Source organism: Sander lucioperca, chromosome 2 (genome assembly GCF_008315115.2).
Source record: "Sander lucioperca isolate FBNREF2018 chromosome 2, SLUC_FBN_1.2, whole genome shotgun sequence".
In the NCBI taxonomy this organism is placed as follows: Eukaryota; Metazoa; Chordata; class Actinopteri; order Perciformes; family Percidae; genus Sander; species Sander lucioperca.
In genome coordinates, this window is record NC_050174.1 from 13,536,209 (window position 1) to 13,561,630 (window position 25,422).

Consider the following 25,422-nt stretch of genomic DNA (forward strand, 5'->3'; position numbering starts at 1 on the left):
TTATGGGAATTTATCAAGACTTTTAATAGTTATTTTTGATGTACACACAATGAACAAAATCAGGTCAATCAAAAACATCTGATTAAACATTTGATTTTTTTTATATATATATATATTTTTTTTTTTTTACAGCATTTCATACGAATCAGCCGTCACCACACAAAGACACACGCTAGCAATACACTGCCACCTCTGTTGTAATTTTACAAGGTGTTAACGTGGGCGCATACATCCTGTAGAGCCAATAAAAAGGGCTTCAGTGTAACGACTCTGAAAAGGAATCAAATTCATCTAGTCGAGCCTGCAGGTAAAACATGGACACTGGCTGTAGACAGTGTGCTTACCTACATGTACACTTATTCCTCAGTGTTACAAACCATAGCATCATAAGTTTAGAGCTCTCTCACCTGAGCCTTCATCTCGGGTGGCCATGGTACTGGAGAGGCTGCGATGAGGATACAGAGAGAGCAAAGTGGCAGAGAGAGCCCGAGTGGCTGTCACTGATGCAGGGGGAAGCAGCAAATACAAAATCCTCATCACCTGAGGCTCTCTCACAGTTTGCCACATGAACACTAACAAGACTACAAACGCAAATCAAACCATGGAATGATTAAGTAAGAGAGCAGGCAGTGGACAACTGCAGCTAGTCTATAAAATGTCCAGATATTGATGGAAAAATTAAAGAAATGCACAGCAACAAGCAGCATACATTCTGCTTTCAGGGACAGCAGAGGATCAGATCCCACTGCTAACCACAGACACTAAAGAAAACTATCAAATGACAAAGACAACAATGATGTAGTTTGTAAGTATCTATGGGTCTCTTTTAAAGGCCCATCCAGCCACTTCACACAGGGGCAGGGGTAGGGAGAGTTAAAGCCTTTTTTTATGATGCATTTTAATTGAAAGTACCCTAAATAAATATGCAGACAGTGATGATTCACCTGCTGATTGCAGACGCTAAAAATAGACTCCCAATTTGCAGAGAAGTGGGGCTAGATAATGATTAAAGGGCCTCATGCAGACACAGGAAAACAGCCGTCTGTCCCCAAAAGAATACAGGTCATCCCAAAGTGGAGGACCAGCTCAATGTGAAAGTGTTCAATCAAAAAATGTGTAATGAGATAATGTCCTGAAACTTTTGTGTAACAAAACATACATGACAGGGGACAGGATAAGGCTAGCCAAGACAGTCAACCAGGATTTTCTTCAGTCTTAGGAAAGAAAAACAACCAGCGACGGGTCAAAAATGGAACAAAAATCATTAACCATCCCAATTTAACAGCTGGATTGACATACAGAGTGCCAACACAGCAGGGAGTGGCTCCTGCACTGTATGAGGCTGTAATATGGTCCGTGGGTCAGGTGAGGGAGAGCAGGAGAAGGTGCCAGGAGTCTGTGAGAGCAGCGGCCGGGTCAGTGGGTGGTTTTCAGTTCTTCAGCACCATCTCGTAGTTCTGGAAAACGCACTGGGAAACCTCTGGAGCTCTGCACTTAAGAGAGATCTGAGGGAGACAAGAGTTGAGCAGGGTTGGATATGATTTCACTGTTAAAATGCAAGGTTTTTAAAGACAGGTTTTATAAAATTGTCGCTGTGGGACATACAGTACACAAGGTAACCATCAGCGACAAATCACAAAAGAGCTTATAAAAAAAAGATACACCTAGGAAGCCAATATTTTGACTTTAACATTGTTCATGTACATTCATGAACATTCAGAAGATGATTTTAATGACAAGCCATTTACAAAATTAAGAGAAATGTTAAGCAGGATACAGTTGGCGTTAGTACGAATGAGTAATAGCAGGCTAAAACTGATTTGTGATTTAAGTCTTTAATAAAAATGGCACAACTTTGAGCAAAGGAAAAATGAAAAAAGGACCGCTACTTTGCAAGCTCCCAAAAATGTAATGATCATTTCACCTACAAGGTCACCAGGCAAACTTCATGAGCTTATGGGTATAAGTTAGAGGTGTGACGAGATCTCGTCCGCAAGATTAAACGTGATGAGATTTCTCGTCGAGGTAAAAAGTGTCTCGCGATATCAGTACACAAGTGCAGAGCAGCAGCCTTGAAATTAGCATAGAAAATCCCCTTCCCGTTCTCCAAAGTTGACTGAGTTTACTTTTGCAGAGCGATAGCGGAAGAAAAAAGCTGCCTGTAAAACCCAGCGTTTGAACGTTAGGGAGGACCACCGTTTTCCCTCCCTCCCTCTCTTGGCCGAGACACACGCGTCAGCAGCGTGCAGTTCTCTTTCTCTGTTAAAATGAGTCTGGAAGCAGACAGCAAACCTAATTTTACTTTTAATGATATTAAACAAAGAAATGTTCTCCCTTCGTCCTATAATGGTCATAAATTGATACTAGAGTAGCCTGTACTTCCTTTAGTGCTGCAATTAATAAAATGCAGAGGATGAGAAAAGAGCATGTCTTCACAAAAATCATCTGTTGAGTGTTTGATGGTAATTTATTTGTGCTTTAGAACGTAATCAATGTGAAAAAATAGTAAAATAAGCTTTATTTCTCTCTGTCTACTGTAAAATAACAAATTAAAGTACAAAACAACTGGTCTGAACTACTGCCAGAAAACGCTTAGTTACGTTGTAACCTTGGTTCTCTGAGTGAAGAGACTCTCTCCACCATACATATGGAATAAGTAACGGCGTAACTTAAGCCGGTTATTTGAGTTTGTAGCAAAACCTTTCAGTGCTCGTTTTTCATTTTGTGACTTTCCATTGAATAAAAGGACTATTTTTCCAGTCTTATTTCTTCATTGAAGTTTTCTATAAAATAGTGTTTAAATCTCGTCTTGTCTCGATCTCGTGAACCCAATCTCGTGGCTCGTCTCGTGAGCTGGGTGTCTCGTCCCACCCCTAGTATAAATGGAACCAATAAGCAGAAGTATCTTGGTCTTTTCTTTCTTCCAGGAGACAAAATTCATTATTTTTCAGATGAGAAACTAGATTTACTGCCTTGCGGTTGTATGCCTCCACCAACCAGTCAAGTTGCACTTAACATAAATGTTTGTCCCGATTCATATGTAGCAATGATAAAGCGTTGGCAAGACATGTATTCTTTACATACACATCTTTAACCCCGCAGCACATACGACCTATACAATCACCACAGTTTCAAGGTTGGCACCCAAGATTAATGTCACCAATTAAGAATGCGACCAACTGTGAAATACGGTCACAATCTCCCCTTCTGTTCCTGAGTTATGGCATTGAATAATGGCCAGAAAAGTGTTTTTGCAGATGCAGAACATTATGATATCACAGTGAAGTTGATATTTTGGATATATATCTTTACTTCATAATTTTATCCTATTAGACATTTGTGTGAATTGTTGTCATAATAAGCGTAGCAATTCTTGAGTTATGGCCAAAAACGTGTTTTGTGAGCTCAGTGACCTTTGACCACCAAAACTGAATCAGTTCATCCTTGAGTCCAAGCGGATGTTTGTGCCAAATTTGAAGACAAATCCTCAAGGAGTTGAGATATTGCGTTCATGAGAATGGGACGGACAGACAACCCAAAAACCTTATGCCTCCGGCCACAGCTGGCGTGGAGGCATGATGAAATATTTGGATTGAAACTCTGCTTAATTTAGTTTCATCAGACAAAAGAGACATACAGAGAGAAATAGACACGTAAACACACTAGAGAAAATAGAGGCAACCTCTTCACTCCTTGATGGTGGTCGCAGCTGGGAGCAGGTTTAGGATTTGATAGTCTCACAAAGTGAGTTTTTTCCCGTTAGCAGTCCTACTGCCTCAGATCCAGAAACACAAAAAAAAGTGGTCACAGTGTGTTTGCTAAAGAAAGTGCAGAGCTTCTACAACTGCTGGTTTTTAGAGACAAATACAAACGACACAGAAAAAGAAGAACGTAAATCCAAGAATACTACTGAGATTTAAAAACCTGCATTTTAGTTTGAGTGATAAAATATTCCCAACCAGAGACTTTGTGACAACATGATCAACGTCAGAATGCCCCCTATTTCTGATTGTGTTCATCTTGTGTTCAGAGTTCATTTTACTGGATGTTTTTACTATGCATTATTTTCAATTAGTTTGTAAGCTCTCAAATAGCAGTTGTTTCTTCCTGTAGTTCTGAAAATGGGATATAATATCAATATTTTTTAACGTCTATTGTTTGAAACTCCGGTATTGTTAGAACACTAACATTTTCTCTGGCACCATGATTATAATAACAGTGATCAGTTATTAACCAGAGATTTGGTGAGTGACTGGCGAGAATTTCACACCAGGCTCCTCCCCGACTCAATGGATACCAAGAACTGCCAAAGGGGTGTGTGTGTGTGTGTGTGTGTGTGTGTATACCACAGAGCTGCAGTGGAATAAAGCAGTACTACTGCACAGCTCCTACAGTATTGCCTCTGCACACTCTGGGCTCCTTACTAATGCATGCTGCTGCTGGCAACATTTTGGCAGCCATCTGCTGTCAGCATGGGGTGAGATGTGAGGAAATGCGGATGCTGTAGCCACTGTGGAACCTGCTTATTAAGAGAGCTAGAAACTGCGGCATTCATTTGTTCAACTCACGGCTTGCTGCTAAAATATTATTATTTTAGCTGTACACAGGCAGGGAAAGAGCAAAAAAGCTACAGTAATGATGAAGGAGGGTGTATCGCCCAAATGTGTTTTGAGAAGTAATTCTTATTTTTATTCCAACTTTGTTTAATCATCCCAAGGCAATACATTTTAAGTATCAAGGTGTTTACATGACTCATTTTTTAATGCTTCGATACAAACATGGCAGTATTCTTTTCCATCAAAAATCTCCAATGAGAGATAGACACATGGATTCACAACACTGATCATGTAATATAATGAATCCGCCTAAAAACACTGCATAAAAGAGGAACTAGAGCCGCTGCAGTTCTCTGATGCACCAGTGCACCACTACGAAAGGGCAAAGCAAAAGTGATATGCATCCTAATCCTAACATTTGATATACTTAAACACAACCTTGTTTGCTGAGCTTGTTTATCAAGTCAGAATTGAGTCTAATGGTTTAGACCTCGTCCTACATCATTAGATTTCTACCTTGGCATGTCAAATGCATGTGTTAACTAGGGGTAGGTAATATGTATAAAATCCTCTGTATACCGGGATATAGGAAATTAATTAAGAAACTTTTTTTATGGATGAAACAACTGGTCTGTTTTTCGTTATTTTAATTAATTTAATACCTGACAAATAAAAAAGGTACTTAATCATATTGTTGCAAAAAACATTTAAACTCAAATGACAGCACACAGCAATCCTTCTCATCGATTTGTAAACACTTCCCACAAAAGGTCTAATTCTAAGATATTAAAGGGATAAATACCATGGTGATATTGCAGAATCTCAGAAGGAAGACAAACTGATATAATTTCACAGTATACATGTCACTAGTTTTAACCCCAAAAAATTAACTCTGTTTGTGTAGAGGAACCACAGATATAATTGTGTGTACAGCGGCCCTTGGCGTCCATTTCTGTGTTAAAGCTCACTTTCACCAAAACTCTCAGAATTGCTAGCTCAAGAGGTGAAAAGAAAAAAATCAGCATCATCACCGGTCACATAGTTACCATGGAAACAAGAGATGGTAGATGAGGACACAATGCTTCATGTCAGAAAAGATAAGTTAAAAGATAAGTGGGGTCTTAATTCTTCACTCTAAAAACTACAAAGTATACATGAGCTCTGATGGAAGTCACTCAAAGGGAATGTGAGAGCTACTGACTATTTCAAATATGGAAACTTAAAGCTGCTATAATCCATATTTTAGTAACGAGGTATCAAATGACAATGTGAACAGAGTCGCTTGTGGTGATGAACCTACAGAAAGTTCTCACCTGAACCTGATGCTCCCCTCGGCAGAGCTTTATATCAAGTTTTAGCTCATTCTTTAGCAGTCTGGCCCTCACTTCTACCATTTTGATTCACTCTCACTGTTCTCAGTCGCAGCACGCAGCTGTTTCAGGTGGCAACAAACATGACTCCAAATGAATGATAATGTTGCTCTCTAACTGCTGGATGTGTAAATAAGCAACAGTTTGCTAACAAGTAGGGCAAGTAGTAGGGCTGTGTATTGGCAAGAATCTGGCGATACGTATCACGATACATGGGTCACGATTCAATATATTGCAATATATTTCGATACTGTGCGTAAGGTGATATATTGGGATTTTTTTTAAGTATAATTTTAGAAAAACTAATATTTAAAAAAAGACATGATGTGCATAAAAGTAAAATAAGTTTACTTTAGGTAAACAATTCAGTACACAGAAAATCAAACTGCCTGTTTGGGATTGTTGTTCACAGGTTCTTAGTGAGCTAATTTTTATATGCTAAAATAGGTCAAAGTTCAGCCATAGCTACATTGTTAGCTTACGCAAAAAGTCAGGCACTGTTGTCTTACAGGAATATGTTTGCACGTAAAACAATTTCTTTTGAAAATCGATACAGTATTGCAAAATAAAATATCGCGATACTCAAGTGTATCGATTTTTTCTTACACCCCTACTAACAAGTTTGCCATATCAACTTAAAAAGGTGATGATATGTCAGTGTTGTGTCCACAACTTGTTTGCTTTGCCTCCAAGTAGTTCAGGTTTAAAGAGAGAGTTCAAAAGTTTTTCAAAGATGTAATAGGTTGTTTTAAGATCTTCCATGAGCCGTTTTGCTAATGTCCACCATCATTTAATTTTCCAACTGTGAGCTCCTCCATTTTTATTGTGCATTGCATTGTGTCCATTAACACTATTGTTAATACATTACTTAGCCAACCCCAGCCAGAAAACCTTAACACCACATACTGTACGCTACTGTACGTCATCACTCAGGGTAATGAATCTGAATTGTTTTTATGTCTTGTTTTCAGAAACTAAATAAATAAATAAATAAAAAACGCATTGGCAGGGCTTTACTTTTTCAGGTCTAAAAATAGCTGCCGACAAAAGGCTTTAGCAGCTTGCCTTTAATGTGCCGTGCCAAGAGAGCACAGGGACCATGCAGCAGCCAGAGATAGAGCCAAGATAGACGAGCATTAAAATTCACACTGTAAATGCAGCACGGTTAACTTGAAAGTCTAGTCTTCTCTTCACTATTAACAATTTATGATCCATCTGCAAAAAGTAGGGGGGCCTTTCTAGCCGCGCTGAATAACTATTTGAACTTAAAAATGAAGATGAACTCAAAAAGGCAGGAGGACTACAGAGCAAAAACAGTTGAAGGTGAACAAGAAAAAACACTCCTGAATTAATCAGGGTACGTCACAAACGGACACACAAGGTGAAAAAAACAAAAAGAGTAACAAATCAAGAGCAAGAAAATGAAAAATGGTCACCGCCTCCAGCAGAAAAAAAAAGCTCTGCAAATAAAAATTAAGTATGTATAAGCTTTCAGTCAATTAATCTCATACTTTATCTCAAGGAAATACTCCTTAAGTCTTATATTTCAAAATCACCTATATGACATTAGGCTACACGATGACGTACTAAACTAAGAAGATGTAAACAGATATAAAAATCTGAAGATTTAATGAGCAAAAGCTGTGTGATTTGACAAATTGACTAGTCTACACTGGAGAAAACAAAGACAGTTGAGACCACCTTATCAATAAAAGCATGAACTGAAAGCAGACTGAGTGATGAGCTGGGAGGAGAGTCACATCAAGGTCATGGTTCTGGATTAGTCATGCAGAATTTGTAAGCCAAACACAATCCATCAAGAGCAGAGACCGTGGCACACTGACAAAGCAGAGACACGCAATAACACAACGGACAACACACAAACTGTTGAGTCACCAATACTAGCGCCACACTCCAATCACTGAACATCAACCAGCCTCCCCCTTTCAGCACACTCGCCACACATTACTGCACATCAATCTCTGCCATGGCTCTATCCATGACATGCAGTGATGACAGTATTTTGTTAACTCCATCATACTGACCTAATTCAACAAGTCAGGCTGTAATTTGTGCTGAAGAGCAGAGTGGAAGTTGGACTTTCCTACACTGTATGTATGAATGTAGATTAGCGAGGCCATTCTGGATCAAAGTTATGAATGCAAGTTTGATTCAGTAACCCCTTTAATTTATTATGCGACAGATCTCCAATACCAAGCATATCTAAATGTTTATCTTCAGTTATTATGGTGGGTATGATTACAGTCTCCACAAGTATCTGAAAAAAGTACCTTTTTTATATTATAATGTTGTCTACTCCAGTAAAACTAAAAAAGATGTAAACCCGTATAAACAAAAAAAAAAAAAAAAACGTACATGTCCGAAAAGACAAACGAGTAGGGCTTATTCATTTTGGTTTGTATTAGAAAAGTCTGGGAATTCATAAATGTTTATGAGGTAAAGAAGATAAACAATGGAGGACCCCCAGACCCCCGCTTAATATTGGTACCCCCCCAAAGGCCAATTCTGAGCCAGGAAAAACTCTGGAAAAATACATGTGTTGCATGTCAAATCTCTTAACTCTTAATCTCTAAATTAAACTCCCCTTAATTCTGACATTTATTACAGTAGTTGGCACAACATACTGTAGTTTCTTCTTTTTTTTTTAATGGTGTCCTTTAATAAAACACTAAAAGGTCTACACTGTCTAAAGGTCTTCACTGGCTCTCAACAGCTATTTCTTTTGATAGTAAATAGTTATCACAGCAGCACCAGCACAACTCTTGAATACAGCTAATACAACTAGCACAGTACTCACCGTGTAATTTGGGTTCCCTGCCTGCACCCTCAGCTCAGCCAGCACCCAGATGCCATTGGTGAGTTTCATGGACTGATACAGCATGTCCTGACCCTCAACTGTACGCTTGGCTATGGTGAAGATGTTGCTACCCTGCAGTTTGTTGGAGGCTGCATCTGTTGAGGGAATGTAATCAAAAATTAACATAATACAGTCAAAATTCTAAAAGGAGAATTCCCGTCGATTTCAACATGTAGCGCTGTTGTTTGTAAATTTGGAGTGCTGTCAGTAGCGAGAAAAATGACAACAATCGGTGTTGCCTATACCGGGTTATCTTCCTGCTACAGTTTGCACCCAGGAGGCTGAAACCGGGCAAGTTTTAAAATGTGCTTTTAGCCTCTAAACATGTTCTAAATGTCATTAAAAGTGCCTACCCATGTGAAGTGATTCCTTCTGAGTGAACACAGTGAATCTGACTGCAGTAGATGTGAAAGAAATGCATCAAAGCTATGCTAATTCAGCTCTGTTTAGTTCCGGTGTTGAGACAGCAAGACTTGGGGACAGTCTACAAACTACAACACCGAAAAGAGATACAACAAAAATATTTATTAATTTAATGATTAAATAAGGTAGTGTCTCCAAACTTACCTCAATTATAACGTGTCTCCTGCTAGTTGTACTACAGCACTTTTAAAAAATAAGCATATGCCTATTTTTGAAAATATTTTTTTATCTCTTTTCGGTGTCCCGAAGCACTCGTCTTGTGGTCTCAACACCGGAACTAAACAGAGCTGAATTAGCACAACTTTTATGCATTTCTTTCACATCTACTGCAGCAAACTGTAGCAGGAGAATTACACCAGAGCTGGTCTACGGAGAGCCATTTAACTCCCTATTTAGCCCCATTTTACCGAATTTGGTTGCAGTTCCACAAGAGTTCCACTGGGGGTGATCGCAGGCGAGTGCAAAATGAATGGGACTCTACGGAGCTAGACGGCTAAATTTGTCTCTTTCACCTGATTGTCGTTGAGAAATCTCAGATTTGATTGTAGTTTTTGCAAGTTCAACTTGGATTATAGGTCGAGAGTTGAATGAACGAGTACTTATGTCCTTTTGATTTCTTACAGATTGAGTCGTTGTTGCCCATAACACGCTAGCATTCTGCTAATGAATGCTGATTGGTCAGTGAAGGACTGATTACGACCAGAGATCCCGCTTGACGGCATCCGAAGCAGAACCAGAATGTCAGAGTGAATAGTTCGGCGTGGTCTTTAAAACATTAGCAAACCTCTTTCTAGCACGTGTATTAACAGGGAGAGCCTAATCTGTCAGCTGTGTTGTCGATACCTCGAGAGAACAAAGGAAGCGACTCAGAGCTTGCCGTAAAGCAGTATCTCTGGCCATACGATGTGTATGACGTCATTTTAAAAAGGCTTTTTAGAACAAAAAAGCCACTTTAAAAAAAATCTAACACCCAGCAGTGTGTATTTTCTTAGCCGCCCCTTTCAAATGCAACATTCAAATTACTAGACAAAAAATTATATCCTGAGAAAAGTGGATTTTGAGGGGTATAGCTCCATAGACCACCATTCATTCTGCACCCGCCTGTTAGCACCCCCTATATGGAACCACAGTGGAACTGCAACCAGTTCAGAAGCCGGAAGTAACGAGAGAGCGGAACTTCTTCCCTTATTAGAAATTCTTTGATAACACGGTGTAGGCAACACCAATTGTTTTTGTTTTTCTCGCTACTGACAGCACTCCAAATTTACAAACAGAGCTACGTGTTGAAATCGACCGGAATTCTCCTTTAACTGTTCAACTGAACTTACACCGTCTTACACTGACGATGCAGGATGTCTTTTTACGTTATCATCTCCTAAAATATCACCTCAGGCTATCTGTGCAGCAAAGATACAGTTGCTAATTTGAAATTAACTTTTCTCCTCAGCCTCTGTCTTGCGGCTGCTCCCCAGTCAAATATGAAACCCTCTCTCTTTGTTCATGAGGAAGGAATTTAATCTGTGGGGGGAAATCTCCATTAAGCTGTCATTAGGAATTCTTCTCCAGTTCAGCTGCTCTCACACTTGTGTAAAACTAAATTATCACACATAAATATGGGGACTGCAGCTCATGAATTCTCATCAAATGCCAATTTGTTTCATTAGCTAGGATCTGAATTCAAGATTGCCACTGCTCTGTCGGGCTGTTTCCACATGTAAAGAAGCAGGAGGATATGGCTGCACTGTGTACTGTCTTCAGGTAGTGCACTCTCTGTTCCCATTCCATCCTTCTCACCTGAGTTGAGATGGCAGTCTTTGATCTGAAACTGGGACTCGTTGTCATTAGGAATGTCTTTCCATGTGGCCAGGAACACCTGTCGCTCTGTGGACAAGAGACACAATCACTGGGTGAGGCCAAAGACAGAGCACACACTGCAATGTACACAGTATGAGAATTACAATAGGATTGGTGGGAAAGGCTAATGTAAGAAATGCCAAAGTAGTGTGTGAGTAGTTTGATTTATAACAGAAAAAAAAAAAAATCAAACCGCAACACAAAACAGGCCCAAAAAAGGCACTGGTGTACGATTTGGGAGCAACTGTGCAGCCCCGAGAGGTGTGCCAGTAAAATCAAACACACATCTACGTCACACACTTCTTCACATGATCAGTCACAATAATGCATCATCGCAGAATGACTGACGTATGTGTCGGTCATTGACGTCAGCGGGGGTTTGAGGCTTTTGAGTGAAGAGGTTTAGCCAAGACACACTCACCCATCTTCCCGTCCTCCGCAAACAGCATGCTGATGGGGTACTGGCAGCTGAAGTAGAATACGTCAATGTTGTTCTTAACAGCCACCTGCAAGAGTGATTACATCCAAGGAGGGGGTAGAGGAGGACGACAGGAGGAGAAACAAGAAGCAGTACATGGGTAATTACTTGTCAAGTGCCCTTCAAGGATGGGCATTGCTGGTTTATGTGTGCCGTTTACTGAACAAGAGGGCTACAATCCTCTGGAAATCTCACTCTCTCACAAACGCACTCACACAGGCAATACTATATCATTAATGTTCTTTACTGGCCACCCATCATATTGTGTCTCACAGTAAGCATGATGCTTCTATTTGCAAAAGAATATCAGCAAACATGACTTACAAGATAAATATATAAAAACATAACTATTTCTACAAACAGCCTTTAGAAAGTGCTTTACAATGGGATATAAATAAAGATGAAAATATAAGGAACAAGAATAGCAGACAGTGGTTAAAAATAAAATATCAAAAATAAAAAGAGATAAGACAAAAACACGACTGACAAGTGAAAGAAAACAAAAATAGCACCTAACAGCAAGTCTATATTTAAAAAAAAAAAAAAAAAAAAAAAAAGAATGAATTTGTTGGCCTTAGCTCCTCAGACAGGACCTTTTACAGTCTTTGGGCCCTGGTGGCAAAAGTACAAGACACTGAAACATGAGAACAACTGTGGTATAATGGAGGCACCTGAAGAAACAAGCGGCAGCTGGCGGTGATATTGATCAGGCTGCTCAACAGACAAATGCTAAGGGAAGGACAGTGAGTTTGGCCAGCGAAGAGCAGAAGAATGACTTGTGAATAATTCATTAGAGAGCATCTTATTCCTGGGTGCAAAGCAAGACTGCCAGTAACATGGCAAGTCATACACAAACTACACAACGCTTTATTCGGTATGTTTGTAAACTAAAGAAGCTCTATTATAAAGTATAAGTCTGAGGAAGTCAGATGCTAAACTATAAAGGCTAATGCATATGATTATTGACATACTATTTTATGTGCTGTACTGAGTTAAAGGTGCAGTAGGTAAGACTTATAAAACTAACTTTCTGTCATATTTGCTGAAACTGACCCTATGCTCCAGTAGAACTACATGAAGCAGGTAATTTACACCACCTACAGCCTGTAGTGCGATTTGCAAAAATCCACCGCTCCCTGTTCACATGCACCAATCAGGGCCGGGGGGGTGTCTAACTGCGTGTCAATCACTGCTCATGCACACACATTAATTCTCCCTTGTGGGGGGAGGTGCTTAGGAGGCTTTAGCGTAAAGGGGGGAGGGACTGAGAAGTTGTCAATGTTCAAATGTTTTAGCTAAGTCCTGGATCTTCACAATCCTACCTACGGCACCTTTAATCTACTCGACTACAGGTTCCCAAACTCTGTTAGGTCTCTTTTTATGGCACAACAATATTTGTGTGCTCCCCCAATACTCTGCTAGCTGGGACAGCATTGTGTTGTATACAAATTAATTGGCATTATTTGTCTTAAATAGGGTAGTAATTCCCATCTACAATGAACTTTGAACTGATTAATTGATTAGTTGATCGATAACAAAAATGTATACATTTTGATAATTGTTTTTGTAATTTTTTAAATTGAAAGAAGCTAAAAAATATTTAGTGGGGTATAGTTTTTGTTTTCTTATGGCATTTTTCCATTACATGGTACCTGCTCAACTCGCCTCGACTCTACTTTTTTGGTTTTCCATTATGAAAAAAAGTACCTGGTACCTGCTAACAGGTACTTTTTTTAGTACCTCCTCAGTCGAGGTTCCAAGCGAGCTGAGGCGAGCCGAAAAGGTGACGTGAAAGCGGCAGACGGGGGTGTCCTGAACAAACCCGCTATTTTTAAACAGTTTAGCCAGCTGTTTTTTTTTTGCTGCCTCCAGCTTAATTTGAAACAAAATGTGTCTTCTGGCAACACACACCTTCGACGTTCTGTGTGTGTGTCGCGTTAGGTCACAGTAGTTTACTGCGGCGCCGCTTGTTTACAGTTCTGCGGAGGCTCCGGCAGAGCTTTCGCCGTAGCCTAACTACACACACACATGGCCGGCTCCACGCACACACCAGCGCACAAGTATAAACATCAGGCCACTTTTACATAGGCTACACAGGTTACGGCGAAAGCTCTGCATGGAGCCTCCACAGAACTGTAAAACAAACTCAAGTGGCCTGATGTTTATACTTGTGCGCTGGTGTGTGCAATGATACGGCATAACGACCAGCCACGCTGAGGCGGTACTAAAATCTGCAATGGAAAACGGACGCACAGTGTGTCGAGTCGAGCTGAGCAGGTACCATGTAATGGAAAAACGCCATTAGTTTTCTATGATAGTAAATAGAATATCTTTGGGTTTTTCCACTGTTGGTCGGCCAAAACAACCATTTGAAGTCTTCAACTCGGGCTATGGAAAACTGTGATGGACATTTTTTAACTTTTAAAATAATGGGGCCAAATAACAACCAAATGCAATCGAGAAATAGAGAATTAATCGCTAATGAAAATAATCTTTAGTTGCACCTGCCTTTTTCATATTTGGATTATACTTATATTTATTTAATGTTGTTATTAACATTAAGCTTCAGGGACAAAAAATAGAGGAGCTGTATCACACAGCAGAAGCCAAACAGTTAACGAGACAGCTGCTAACGATGTCATCAAACTGCGAGATGAGATGATCTGTCCGACTGAGCTTAGCAGTTGACAGCGATTGATTTATTGAACGATCACATTGTACGTTTACTTGAAAGTCCTTTCACAAATTTCTCAAATTCTTTGCTGTAGTACCAAAGCATTTATTCAGCCTTCACCAATTTGGGAACCACTGTACCATTTCTTTACCACTGAATAAGCATTCTGTATAAATGTCAATTTCTGTAACTAGCACACCTGACAAAGTCACCACTTTGATGTCTTTAAAACACTGTTGATTGCAGAAGGCCCTATACATTATATTATACTATTAAACTTGCACACAAAGTTAATAGAGCACTTCCCTAAAACGTGCTGATTTGTAATGAAAGGTTTCATTGGCGGCTACCACACATCAGTAGTTACAAGAGCACTCAAAATAATATTCTGGAACATCATCATCCATCAAGACAAAAAACAACACAGAACCTCTCAAAATAAAATCTGAGAAAATGTGAAAACAGCCGATAGCACCCATCAAAGCCGGGCCGAGGCTGCAGAGTAGAAAGGTTAGCAGGGCTACTGAGGCCAGGAGAAACAAAGGAGCCATGTGTTGTGTGACCACTAATGACCGCCCCTCACCTCTATCGTCCCCCTCGCTACTGTTATCTTCTCTCTCCAGCTTCACACAGCATCCGTCCTCAATTCCCAGTTAAAAGAACCACCGTGATCAAAAACCAGCCAGCTCCTGCTGCTCTTTTTATTTAAAGCTTATCACAGCCGTTCTGAAGGTTGTCTCATGTTTTAAGTCTGTTGTATTCACAACATAAGAATTCAACAGTATAGCAGAATAACAGAAAAGACATTATTAATCGTTTAAGACACACATGGTCATATTTTCCAAGACAAAACTTCATGTCCCACGGAGATACAGTCAGACCATGAATATTTCAACCATGACGCATTTTGATGTTTTAAAAATAAATGACTAAGACGTTGAAATACTGCCAACTTTAATTTAGAATTTGACAGATAGGGGCAAAGTAATGGTTTTTATTTAATTATCAAAAACTTAACACACAGCCATGTCGGTTATCTTTGTTTACATTTCAATGCATCTCTGACAGAGTGTTGTCATGTTAGGACAGCAAACTTCAGGCACCAGTGTCCTGATAAGGCCAGAGCTGAAAAAATGAAAGGTCGGCATACTAGTATGTACTTGAATTGTACTAGTCGCATCACTGTCATGAGCGTGATGCTTAAACATTCAGTCCTGAGTCATTCATGGAAAATGGTAGAAAGCAGAGATGCAACGCTACTCTTCAACCAAAACTAAAACTGGCACAGTCACATCAAATTCAGGGGAAAGGAATATTGCAAAGTGGTTACCTGAAGGTTGTTGAGAGGCTCCATCTTCATGACAGGTCCCACGGTACTGAGGGGAAGGGCCGCTTCAATACTTTGGTTTGGGCTAAGAGGAGTGAGTACTTGGAGGGGACCAGCCGGAGCAAGACCAAAGCTACAGAGGAACACAAGAGGAAAAAGTGTCACAAAATATGTAAATATACAAAAATATCAGCAGCACATTACTTAGTAGGTGGTGGTACCTGTTTCTGTTAAACTGGATGGCAAAATCAGTCATGACACTCATAGCTTTATTAGTGAGGGTCATCTCCATTTGGATGACCCCAGCACGGCGGACAAAAGTGCCCGATATCTCCAGACCCTTGGCCTTCATGGCTGGAAGCCAAACCTGAACAGAGACAAAGATCATTTTATTAGGGATCCTACCACTGGTGTTAACATATTTCTATAGTATGTCTCATCCCAGCTCAAGACTCACTGTTTTAGGGGGGTTGAACACTCCCATAGGCATACCAACTCCACCTCCGAGATCAAACAGGTCATCCAGACCGCCGCTAACAGGGACATTGAAGGAAGCTGGCATGGCAGCTGGAGGAGCACCGAAACCTGTCCCCATCTGTGGGTCACAAAGCAAGACCTTACACTAACACATTCAATGTCACCCTGTACTGAGCAATCAAAGCCCAACAAAAACTCAGACAAAATTACTTACAGCAGGCCCTCCTCCAAGGTCTCCGCCAAGCTGGGTAGGAGAAGAAGCACACAGACTTTATCTATTGGAAGGTTATCTATTGGTGCAACATTAAAAAATATTCTGGAAGGTCTGAAGAGGATGAATAGAGGGGTGTGAGGGTCTAAGAAATATCTTTCAGTGATTCATGACAGCTATGGGGATTACACTATTTACAAGAGACAGCAAGAAGGAGGCACCGCCACGGGTACAGGAGAAATTATCTTTTTATGTAACTGACCTTTTGCTGCCCACATAGGTCAGGCTGAGCAGCTATTGAAATCCAATAGGCTTTGTTCAAAGGCTACTCACTAAATGGGACTATTGTAGTGATGAAAAGGTTGGGGGTACAGTTAACAAGACGCATGGTGAATAAATATAGTGATTCCACACAGTGACAACTACTGTGCATATTTTGACAGAAAACATAGGTGAAATTTACTAAACTCTCACCTAAATGGAGTTGGAAACATAAACAATGTAACACAAAGTGCAAATAGGCACAGATCACTGCTGGGGAGGATAACTCAGAAGACACAGTGGTACAGGGGACAAGAGGGGGTTCTAGGCTAGTGCTGGCCTTTACTAGTCCAGCGTGGTCCCCTGGACCAACCTCAGTGGGGCTGTAATCTGGGGGCGATGGGGACTGATGTGGGAGCTGAGGTGACTGAGGAGTGTCCGTCCGCAGGGGAATGGGTGGCTGATTGAAACACATCGAAGAGCCCAGAGATAAGAAAAGAGATGGACTCAAAGATTTCACAGCATGCTTACTGTAGATATCACAATAATAAAAGATGATGAATGAACATGTCAGACTGATGCATGGGAACTACAGTAAAACAACAGTGATTCAATCCATCTTCTAAAATGGCTTTATAAAATGGTTTATAAATGTTGGGCCCTCTCCCTCCATGTAGTTACCGGCTCAGACTCATCCCCCATCTGCAGATGCAGCATTGAACATAGAAAGTAAAACACACACAAGGGTCAAAGGAAAAAAAAGAAAAGAAAAAGCACCAAAAAAGGTAGAAAGAAAAAGACAAAATACAAATACAAAAATGACTGTCACTAGGTCTCATTGACATTAAGCCTTTTACTGAAATCAACTAATGCCTAGTTCACACTACACGACTTCAGCCCTGCAGGTTCCTGGTCAGTTTACAACAGCAATGGAGAGATGGGGGGAGAGAGAGAGAGAGAGAGAGAGAGAGAGAGAGAGAGAGAGAGAGAGAGAGAGAGAGAGAGAGAGAGAGAGAGAGAGAGAGAGAGAGAGAGATGTGTAGAAGACGAGATGTTGTGCCGGCTTAGCTTCACTGTTGTAGTGAATGGAAACATAGCCAAGATGCTAACTCTCATTCAACTGCGTCACCCAGATACGCCAACCGTAACAAGGTAAATATTTAACGGGATAAAACAATTACTGAAGCAGTTTGCGTTTCAATTTCAACACATCAAATAAATAAATAAATAAATAAATAAATAAATAAGGCACTTGAAGATGCCCTGCGGAGCATGGTGAGTTTGTTAAGCTGACAGTGGAGAGTGGAAAAGAAAGAAAGAGAGAAAGTAGTCCAGGTCCAGTGTCACTTCTCGCGTGTGTTTTCCTGACAAAACATAGTTTGGAGACCAGACATACTCATCTGGGATTCCTCCTGGTGAAAGATCTTGTAGTGTCTGTCGCCGGTCAGTCGTGTAGTGTGAAAACAACAACGATTTCAAGATTCCCGATTACTTGACAGCAAGTTGTGTAGTGTGAACTTAGGTTCTGTAAGGCTGGTATAACACATCTTAAGCTGACAGCTTCACTCAAAACAGTATTTAGAAGACCTACCAAGCTGTCCAGTCCTCCTCCAAGAAGGTCCATAGCACCCATCTGCATGCCAGAGGAAGCGGGTGGTGGTGGTCCGGTGGTGGTAGGAGGTGTCAGGTCCAGATTAAGCAGATCCTCGAGGAGGTCTCCCTGAGATGGGATGACAGCAGGGGGTGCCTCAGAAACTCCAGCAGCAGAACCTGTATCTGGGCTCTCAACACTCTCCCCACTAGTAGAAATAAAACAAGAAAAAAAGGAAGCAACATTAATTTAGATTATGCATTTTATGTCATTTATTTGATTAAAGCTAGATCTACTTTAGTAAACAAACCCCTTTGCCTGCAGTGGTTAAAAAAAATAAACTAAATAAAGTGCACCACTTACGATCCAGCACTGCCGGGGAGTCTCTTGTGCTGAACGCCACGGCTGCCCTCAACAAAGGCACTGGGAGGCTTGTGGTAGACAGAGGCCAGAGTACCAATGTGGCAGATGAGCTCCTCCAGCAGTGTGGGCTCAATCAGATCCGTCTCCTCAGAGATCAGGGGCTTCTCAGCCAGAACCACCTCCTTGGCAGCCACTGGGTCTGTCGAGAGCAGACGCCAGTAGATGTAGCCCCGGTCCCTGAGGTCTGGGTTATCAGAGTCCTGCAGAGACAGATGATGGAATGAGGATGAAGCATTAATATATTAATGGAGCATGCTTAATAAATACTTAATGTTAGATTCTTTTTGTGTTGGCTCCAATATGACAGACTGAGCAGTGCTTCAAAGTTAAAAAAGGTTTTCAGGGTTTTAACTAATTTAAAAAGAGACCTAAATTAATGTATGCAGTGAAATTATGAAAATGCAGATACCCTGCGAGGCTCTAAAATGATTCGAGTTCAGTGAATAAAAAATATATATTTTGTCATAAGGTTCTTTTAAGTTATGAGACACATTTTTTCTCCCCATTGCAGCTTTCCGCCTGCGAAGCGCAGGAACAAAATGTTTGTTTGTACATCTGTTTTAGCCAATGTTGTTTCACACATTCAGAGGTACCAGTTTATTGCTGCATATAAATCTATAGAAACTGATGTAATACAGTAAGGCCTGTAATACTTTTGTTGTGTCAGATTGTATCACATTGTGTCAGAAAGAGACACTGACTCAACTCTATAGTTGTTTCTGAAACCATAGTTGTCAGTGGTGTGACGGCATTATAACAGAGGTGTGTCTTGTTTTCTGTCATCTTCTTGTACATAAATGATGGATGACAAAATAAAGACACACCAACTCATGATTTTCCACGATAACATTTCTACTCTTAAAACAAAAACAAAACCAAATATCATGCTCAAGTTTTATTTACGCATTCAAACATTAACACGTACACACGTGCAGAGATGCTATAGCTAGTTTTTGCATCTGTTTTAAAGATAATATTACAAATAGGTGGATTTTTATTTGGGTAAATTCCGACATATCACATACTGATATAATTTTGGCTAAGATTATACTACATGTTGTAGTAATGTTTTCATTTTTTTTAAATCAACTCACTACCTAAAACCACTAACACACAACAAGTGTTAGAGAGAGTAAGCTCAAACCACTGCAGTCACTACTAAGAGAAGTGCATGGCTCAGATCTTTAATCGCATTACAATACTCCAGTGTTCCTGCAATGATGAGGTTAAAGTGAACTCTTTGAAAAAGATATAAAAAGCAAAGTCAAAAGCCATGACTGAGGATAGCAAGTTCAGAGTAGTAGGCAGTAAGTGAGGATTGTCAAATATGACAGACATGATTTGGGTTAGGGTTAGGGAAAATGTGTGTGTTTGTTTTTCTCACCTGTGTGGCCAGGCTTAACACCTGCTGCACTAACTCCTGGGTCTCGGTGGGCTTTTTCAGGAACAACTTGACGATTGCTGTCAGCAGCTGCAACTGCACCTAGAGGTGAACACATACAGTGCGTTACAACAAATGCAGCTAGTGTAAGTACAATTTTGCGTAAAAATGTAAAACAGTGGCAAGGTGCATATTAACGATGATCTTTTAACAATGACCTGTACTGAACCACAATGAACACATAATAAATAAACAAAGTTTTGACTCCTGGGCTTAGGTTTCCCATGGATGCCACACCCTGCTAAACAGTAAATATCCCATCTACTAGTTTAATCTGCTGTTACCAAACATCACAAAAGAGAACATTTTATGATGTTTTTAATGCATTTCCTGCTACGCACAAAATCATAACCAGAAAAGCATCTCCAAGACAATAATATGATAATTGATCTATTGCTTAAGGGGAGCCGTCTAACCAAGTAGAGCCTGTTGTAATACCACAACGAACTGTGGCAGAACACTCTCCAGAGTGAAGGCTGGCTTCTCCACAATATGTGTGTCTGAGCCAGAAGTGTGCCAAAGTGTTCCCATTATTCCCATTACTTCATATTAAGCATGGTCAGTCTCAGTAAAACTAAATATATTACTCACGTAGGACTCTTTACTTTCTCTCACGGTACCACAGCTTTTGTCAGTTAAAAAAGACTGGTTCTCTGTAGTAGTACTGCATGTGTATGTTGCATGTCACCTCCATTTTCACTGCTCTGCAGCAGCTTACAAATGACTGTTATTATTTCCAACTACAGAAACCATGCGCTACTTACTGCCAGCAAGTTATCAGTGCCACTACCATTAAAAATGGAAATGAAAAAAACAACCTCCCCACACTCTCCTAAACACACCTGAGTGCTTTCATCATGAAAACCCTCCAAAAAGCTCTCCAGCAGCTCATCAGCATTGTCGATGCGCTCAGCATACTCTCCCACAATCCAGATCATGGCGGCACGTGCCTCCGGCTCATCCAGGGAGTCCAGGTTTTCACACAGGGTGGCAATCACACTCTCATACCTAGAAACAGTCATGTAAAACAACATTATATGCACTCAAATATTGCAGATGTATGTATTAGGAGAGATTCTATCTAATTATTTATGATAACAGATAAACAGCCAACATATAAATCACCAGCTTATAAAACATGTTAACACACAACTGCCTACTTTCACATCTAGCACACACAGAGCAAACGTTTCAGAATAAGAAAATTCTGGTTGCTCAAATTCGATTGGTCAACCTGAATCTATTTTTTGTAATTCTAAAACTTGAATTTTTGGATCTGAATTTGTGACCATTGAAAACATTCCATTTCAGCTTTTGAAATTGCAAATCAAGAAATCTCATTTTAATTTCAAAGAAGTGAATTCAGAACAAATAAATTCAGATACATGGTTTTCAAAGTAAAATATTTCAATATTAAGTATTAAGTGGCTGTTAAAATTCAAATACTTAAGTCTCTTATTTGTATTCATAAACATTAGCTTTATTTTGTGTTCTGGCAGCCTGACAAATGTAAATTCAATATTCTCTGCCCTTTTAGCTCTGGTTTGATCTGTAGATCTTTCGCTTAATAGATGCTCAACCAGCCAATGATTTCTGCAGTGGATGAGGCATTTCTGATCTGCATATAATGCATCATAATAACCAACAAATTCTATTTACATAGCGCTTTTATTACAAGATATGCCGAGGCAGAAAGATTTAGTTGGTGTCTAATTAATAAATATGCAAAGTTTTGAGGAGAGTAGTGACTCATATAGCTAAAAGGCTTGAGCAATGCAGAGCTGGGAACCTTCCGAAGCTGATCCCTTGGAGACTCACAACTCCACGTTGATGGTCTACTGCTGTGTGGGAGAGGTTTCTGTCTGGCACATGAATCCACTCTGTTGGATCAACAGCAGAAGTCACACTCCAGCCAAACCTGCCTGACCTTTGACCAGGTGCATTCAAGGCAGGGTTTTAAGTGCTGTCCACTACAAACACTCTCAGTGTTACTGATGACAATTTCCCCCTCTATCAGTTTGAGATACTAAACAGCAGCCTCACAGCAATATCAGCTTCCACAAGCACCCAGTCCCGATGAATGTATCACGCATTAAGTAAAGCACAGGCTTAAAGTAAAGCACGTGTTTTGTGCAAATGTCCACACTGATGCCTGAGAGGAAACCTACTTGTTGGGGTACTTGCGGAAGATGTCCTTGATAACCACAATGGCCTCCTGCACCACATAGTTGACCTTGGTTTGGATGAGATCTAGCAGTGTGCTGACACAGCGCTCCGCTGATTGCTGATGAATGGAGAGAGAAAAATATATCTGTCGTGATATATGCCTGCAGATTAAAAACAGTAGAGGCAAATGCATATAAAATGTGTGCATATAATATGCATAAATAATATATGGCACAATATGGAACTAGTTGAAAACAAGTTCCACGTTGTGAAATATATTAACAATCTGCTGAGTAATATACTTTCCAGCAGTGTCAAGCTGTTATTCTTTGTTCCTTCCTGCCTTTGAATGCAACTCATCACATATACGTGCCATCGATCTTGGTGAATGAGATAGAGTTATATCAGCAGCTTAAAAACATAAAACCAGGCTTACAATGTATTGGAAAAATCACCAGGAACAACTAGTTTGCAACTGGTTTTTTTTAACTGTGGGCCCTCAGGGTAAAGAAATTCATGCGATTTTCACTTTAAAATGAAAGTTTATAGGCTTTGAAATATTGTATCTTATTATATGAAATGTTTGTGTAATGTAATATTACTAGTAAAAACTGAGTGAATTTATACATTAAACTTGAGGCTTAAATACTAAATACTCGATCCAGGCTTCAACAGTATTCATTTTAAGTATGTTCTATTGAAATTATGAGAGAAAAATGCCATGCTGTACTGTATACTCTTACATGTCCGAAATGAAAACCGTAATATAGGACCAGTAAATATGAATAATCACATAAACTAATGCTTAATGTTGAACAACATAGCTGACACAACGGTTTGACTAACAAAACATCTGGTAACAGTCTGACATTTAAAAAATATTTGGGCGGCAACTTTTCCCCCTGCTATCTAAAAAAACATTGGGACATTTACATTTTAGGGACAAAAAAATAGTAATTAGTGCATAAAGTTGCTGTTTTTTTAATGTAAAATGAGCCTAGATTAAAACACACACTAATCACCACCTTGTGCCAACATGAGTAAATAAAAAGCATACTATTGCTATTATCAGTTCACTTATATGTAACAGCTGTTTGTGTGAGTACGTGTGTGTTAGAGATGAAAATTAAATAAATTGAATGAGAAAAAAAAATGAAGGCTTTATGTGGGATTTAACATCTTGGGGCATTTTTGCCCTTTACCCCCCTTAATTTCTGACACTGGTCTGACATCATCTCCACCCACCTCTACTTTGATGGCACAGCGGCCAATGGCTCTGACCGCTTTACGGACAAAGTCCACATCCACCTCAGTGGCGTACTCCTTCAGCTCAGCCAGGACCTACAGCAAGACAGACAACCATTAGTGCCACTCAGATGATCTTGTGAACAATAAAGTATGACAGCTGTGGGTGCATTACCTGGGCAATGTTGGCTTGAGATGCTAGGCGAATCATGATGTCCAGCTTCTCCAGTTTGACATAGATTGGGTCATTATACTTTACAAAGAAAACCTTCATCTCATGTTTCAGGATCTCTGGGCTAAAAAATAAATAAAAAATTGGTTAAAAGACTGTTATACAACATACAATACAGTAAAAGAAATCCAACTGAAATGCATTATGCTACAGTAAATGCAACTTTTATTAGGGCCTGATATTCCCAAAGTACATAGAATACTAAAGAGACCTCCGTAGGTCATCGCCCCACATTTACCGTCTCTGTACGATGAGGTTGATGTTTCTAAGAGCCACATATTGCAACTCGGGCTCAGCAGAGAGGAGAGTGACCAGAGGCGGGGCAAGCTTCTTCAGCAGGGTGCCATAGTAGTCCAAGTCTTTGGGCAGCATCTCCATGAACTTCATTAAAACTTTAACAGCTGACAAAACCACTGCAGAGTTGGCGTGGGAGAGCCGTGGGGTGACACGCTCACAGATGCTAGCAGATGTTGTTGATATTGGGAGAGAGAGAGAGAGAGAGAGAGAGAAGAAAATTACACAGGGTTTACTGGGTGCATTTGCAAACTGCCATGTGATGTTAATGAAGGCAGTGCTTTCTCTTACCTTTGGGACTCACGGTCATCACGAGGTGTGTAATTGGCCAGGCAGTCAAGAATGAATATCTGTCCCCACTCTGTACACTCGTTTAAAGCTGTCAGCAACTTATTGATAGTCTGAGGGTTCAGGTCCAGTAGATTACTGTTGGGGTGAGACTCGGCTATCTCAGAGAGCGCTGCCACTGCATTTGCTACAACCTAAAGATGAAGAAAAGAGTACAGATAAATGCTGACAGAAACATAGATACCCCTAGCTATGTTAATATATAAACGAGAGGTCAGTGTACTAACACAATTTTGGCAAACATGTTGAAAATTTGTATGCCGGCAAAGGGCTTATCGGTGAAAGACAGAGCTGGGGCTTGTAACCAGCTGTGTCAACACCCTGAGTAAGAAATCAAATCTGACTGGCTCAATAGCAAGCTAGTAGGCTGCCTGAAGGAGTCGTACCATGGGGTTGGAGTCAGAGATGAGGTCTTTAAGGGTGTCCAGGAAGCCTTGGTCCTCCACCAATTGGGCGTTGATATCATGGAGCTTTGCAACACACACAGCGGCTGTCTTCCTTACATACGGGTCTTCATCCTTCAGACATTTCCTCAGTGGCTCACAGAGGTACTCGGTGATCTTGTCCACACGGATGCAGCCCATTGTACGAACAGCAAGGGCCCGGATTAGAGGGTTAGGGTCTTCACAGTCCTAGATGGGTTGTTCAAAGGTCATACATTTTGTCACAACTTATGATTTCTTTCTATATCATACTACATTATCTGAGAGACATTTGAAATGTATCTAACATTTATTTGCATTATCATTCTGTAAAGAATTAAATCGTATATTGGAGGTGTCGATTCTAAAGTAAAGGAGGAAAAATCAATTCATCTAATTGAATTCAGAGAGATAATGGTAAGTCACTTTACACAGATGTACAGAGAAGTGTAGCCCAAAACAACATGCATGAGTAGGTTCAAATTAGCAAGAGAATATGTATCCTCCCAATCATAAAGTGCTATGCAAACATTCCTATACCCCTGTATATAACATGAGCACAGTCCGAAACTTCCTGGTTTTTTTTGGACAGTTTGTCCAAATTCTAATACAATCCTAAAATTAGTTTTAACATGTTCCCACTTAATTTAAGATTCCCTTTTTTTAATACTAAACTTTTAGGTTGTGCAAGAACTCAATAACTGCAAAAACTTTTTTAAAGCAATGCATCCTGCAAGCTCCAATTCTAGGG

At 40.1% G+C, this 25,422-nt stretch overlaps 1 protein-coding gene across 10 annotated transcripts in view; it reads right to left on the reverse strand.

The window, feature by feature from the left end:
* The window catches only part of ap1b1 (adaptor related protein complex 1 subunit beta 1), a 30,303-nt gene continuing 4,881 nt past the window's right edge, over positions 1-25,422 (reverse strand). For 3 of the 10 annotated variants that reach the window (XM_031308807.2, XM_031308802.2, XM_031308804.2), the window contains exons 5-24: positions 24,636-24,881; positions 24,193-24,383; positions 23,846-24,067; positions 23,551-23,671; positions 23,376-23,471; positions 22,133-22,248; positions 20,807-20,972; positions 19,908-20,006; positions 18,464-18,723; positions 18,101-18,308; positions 17,191-17,211; positions 16,850-16,969; positions 16,252-16,281; positions 16,018-16,155; positions 15,782-15,927; positions 15,564-15,693; positions 11,503-11,587; positions 11,022-11,108; positions 8,745-8,899; positions 1-1,505 (exon numbers count right to left, since the gene is read on the reverse strand). In XM_031308807.2, the coding sequence (XP_031164667.2) occupies positions 1,431-1,505; positions 8,745-8,899; positions 11,022-11,108; positions 11,503-11,587; positions 15,564-15,693; positions 15,782-15,927; positions 16,018-16,155; positions 16,252-16,281; positions 16,850-16,969; positions 17,191-17,211; positions 18,101-18,308; positions 18,464-18,723; positions 19,908-20,006; positions 20,807-20,972; positions 22,133-22,248; positions 23,376-23,471; positions 23,551-23,671; positions 23,846-24,067; positions 24,193-24,383; positions 24,636-24,881 (2,712 nt within the window). In that variant the 3' untranslated portion in view covers positions 1-1,430. The remainder of the gene's footprint in view (positions 1,506-8,744; positions 8,900-11,021; positions 11,109-11,502; positions 11,588-15,563; positions 15,694-15,781; positions 15,928-16,017; positions 16,156-16,251; positions 16,282-16,849; positions 16,970-17,190; positions 17,212-18,100; positions 18,309-18,463; positions 18,724-19,907; positions 20,007-20,806; positions 20,973-22,132; positions 22,249-23,375; positions 23,472-23,550; positions 23,672-23,845; positions 24,068-24,192; positions 24,384-24,635; positions 24,882-25,422) is intronic. The other 7 variants (XM_031308803.2, XM_035993087.1, XM_031308805.2 and 4 more) reach the window with 5 other exon arrangements.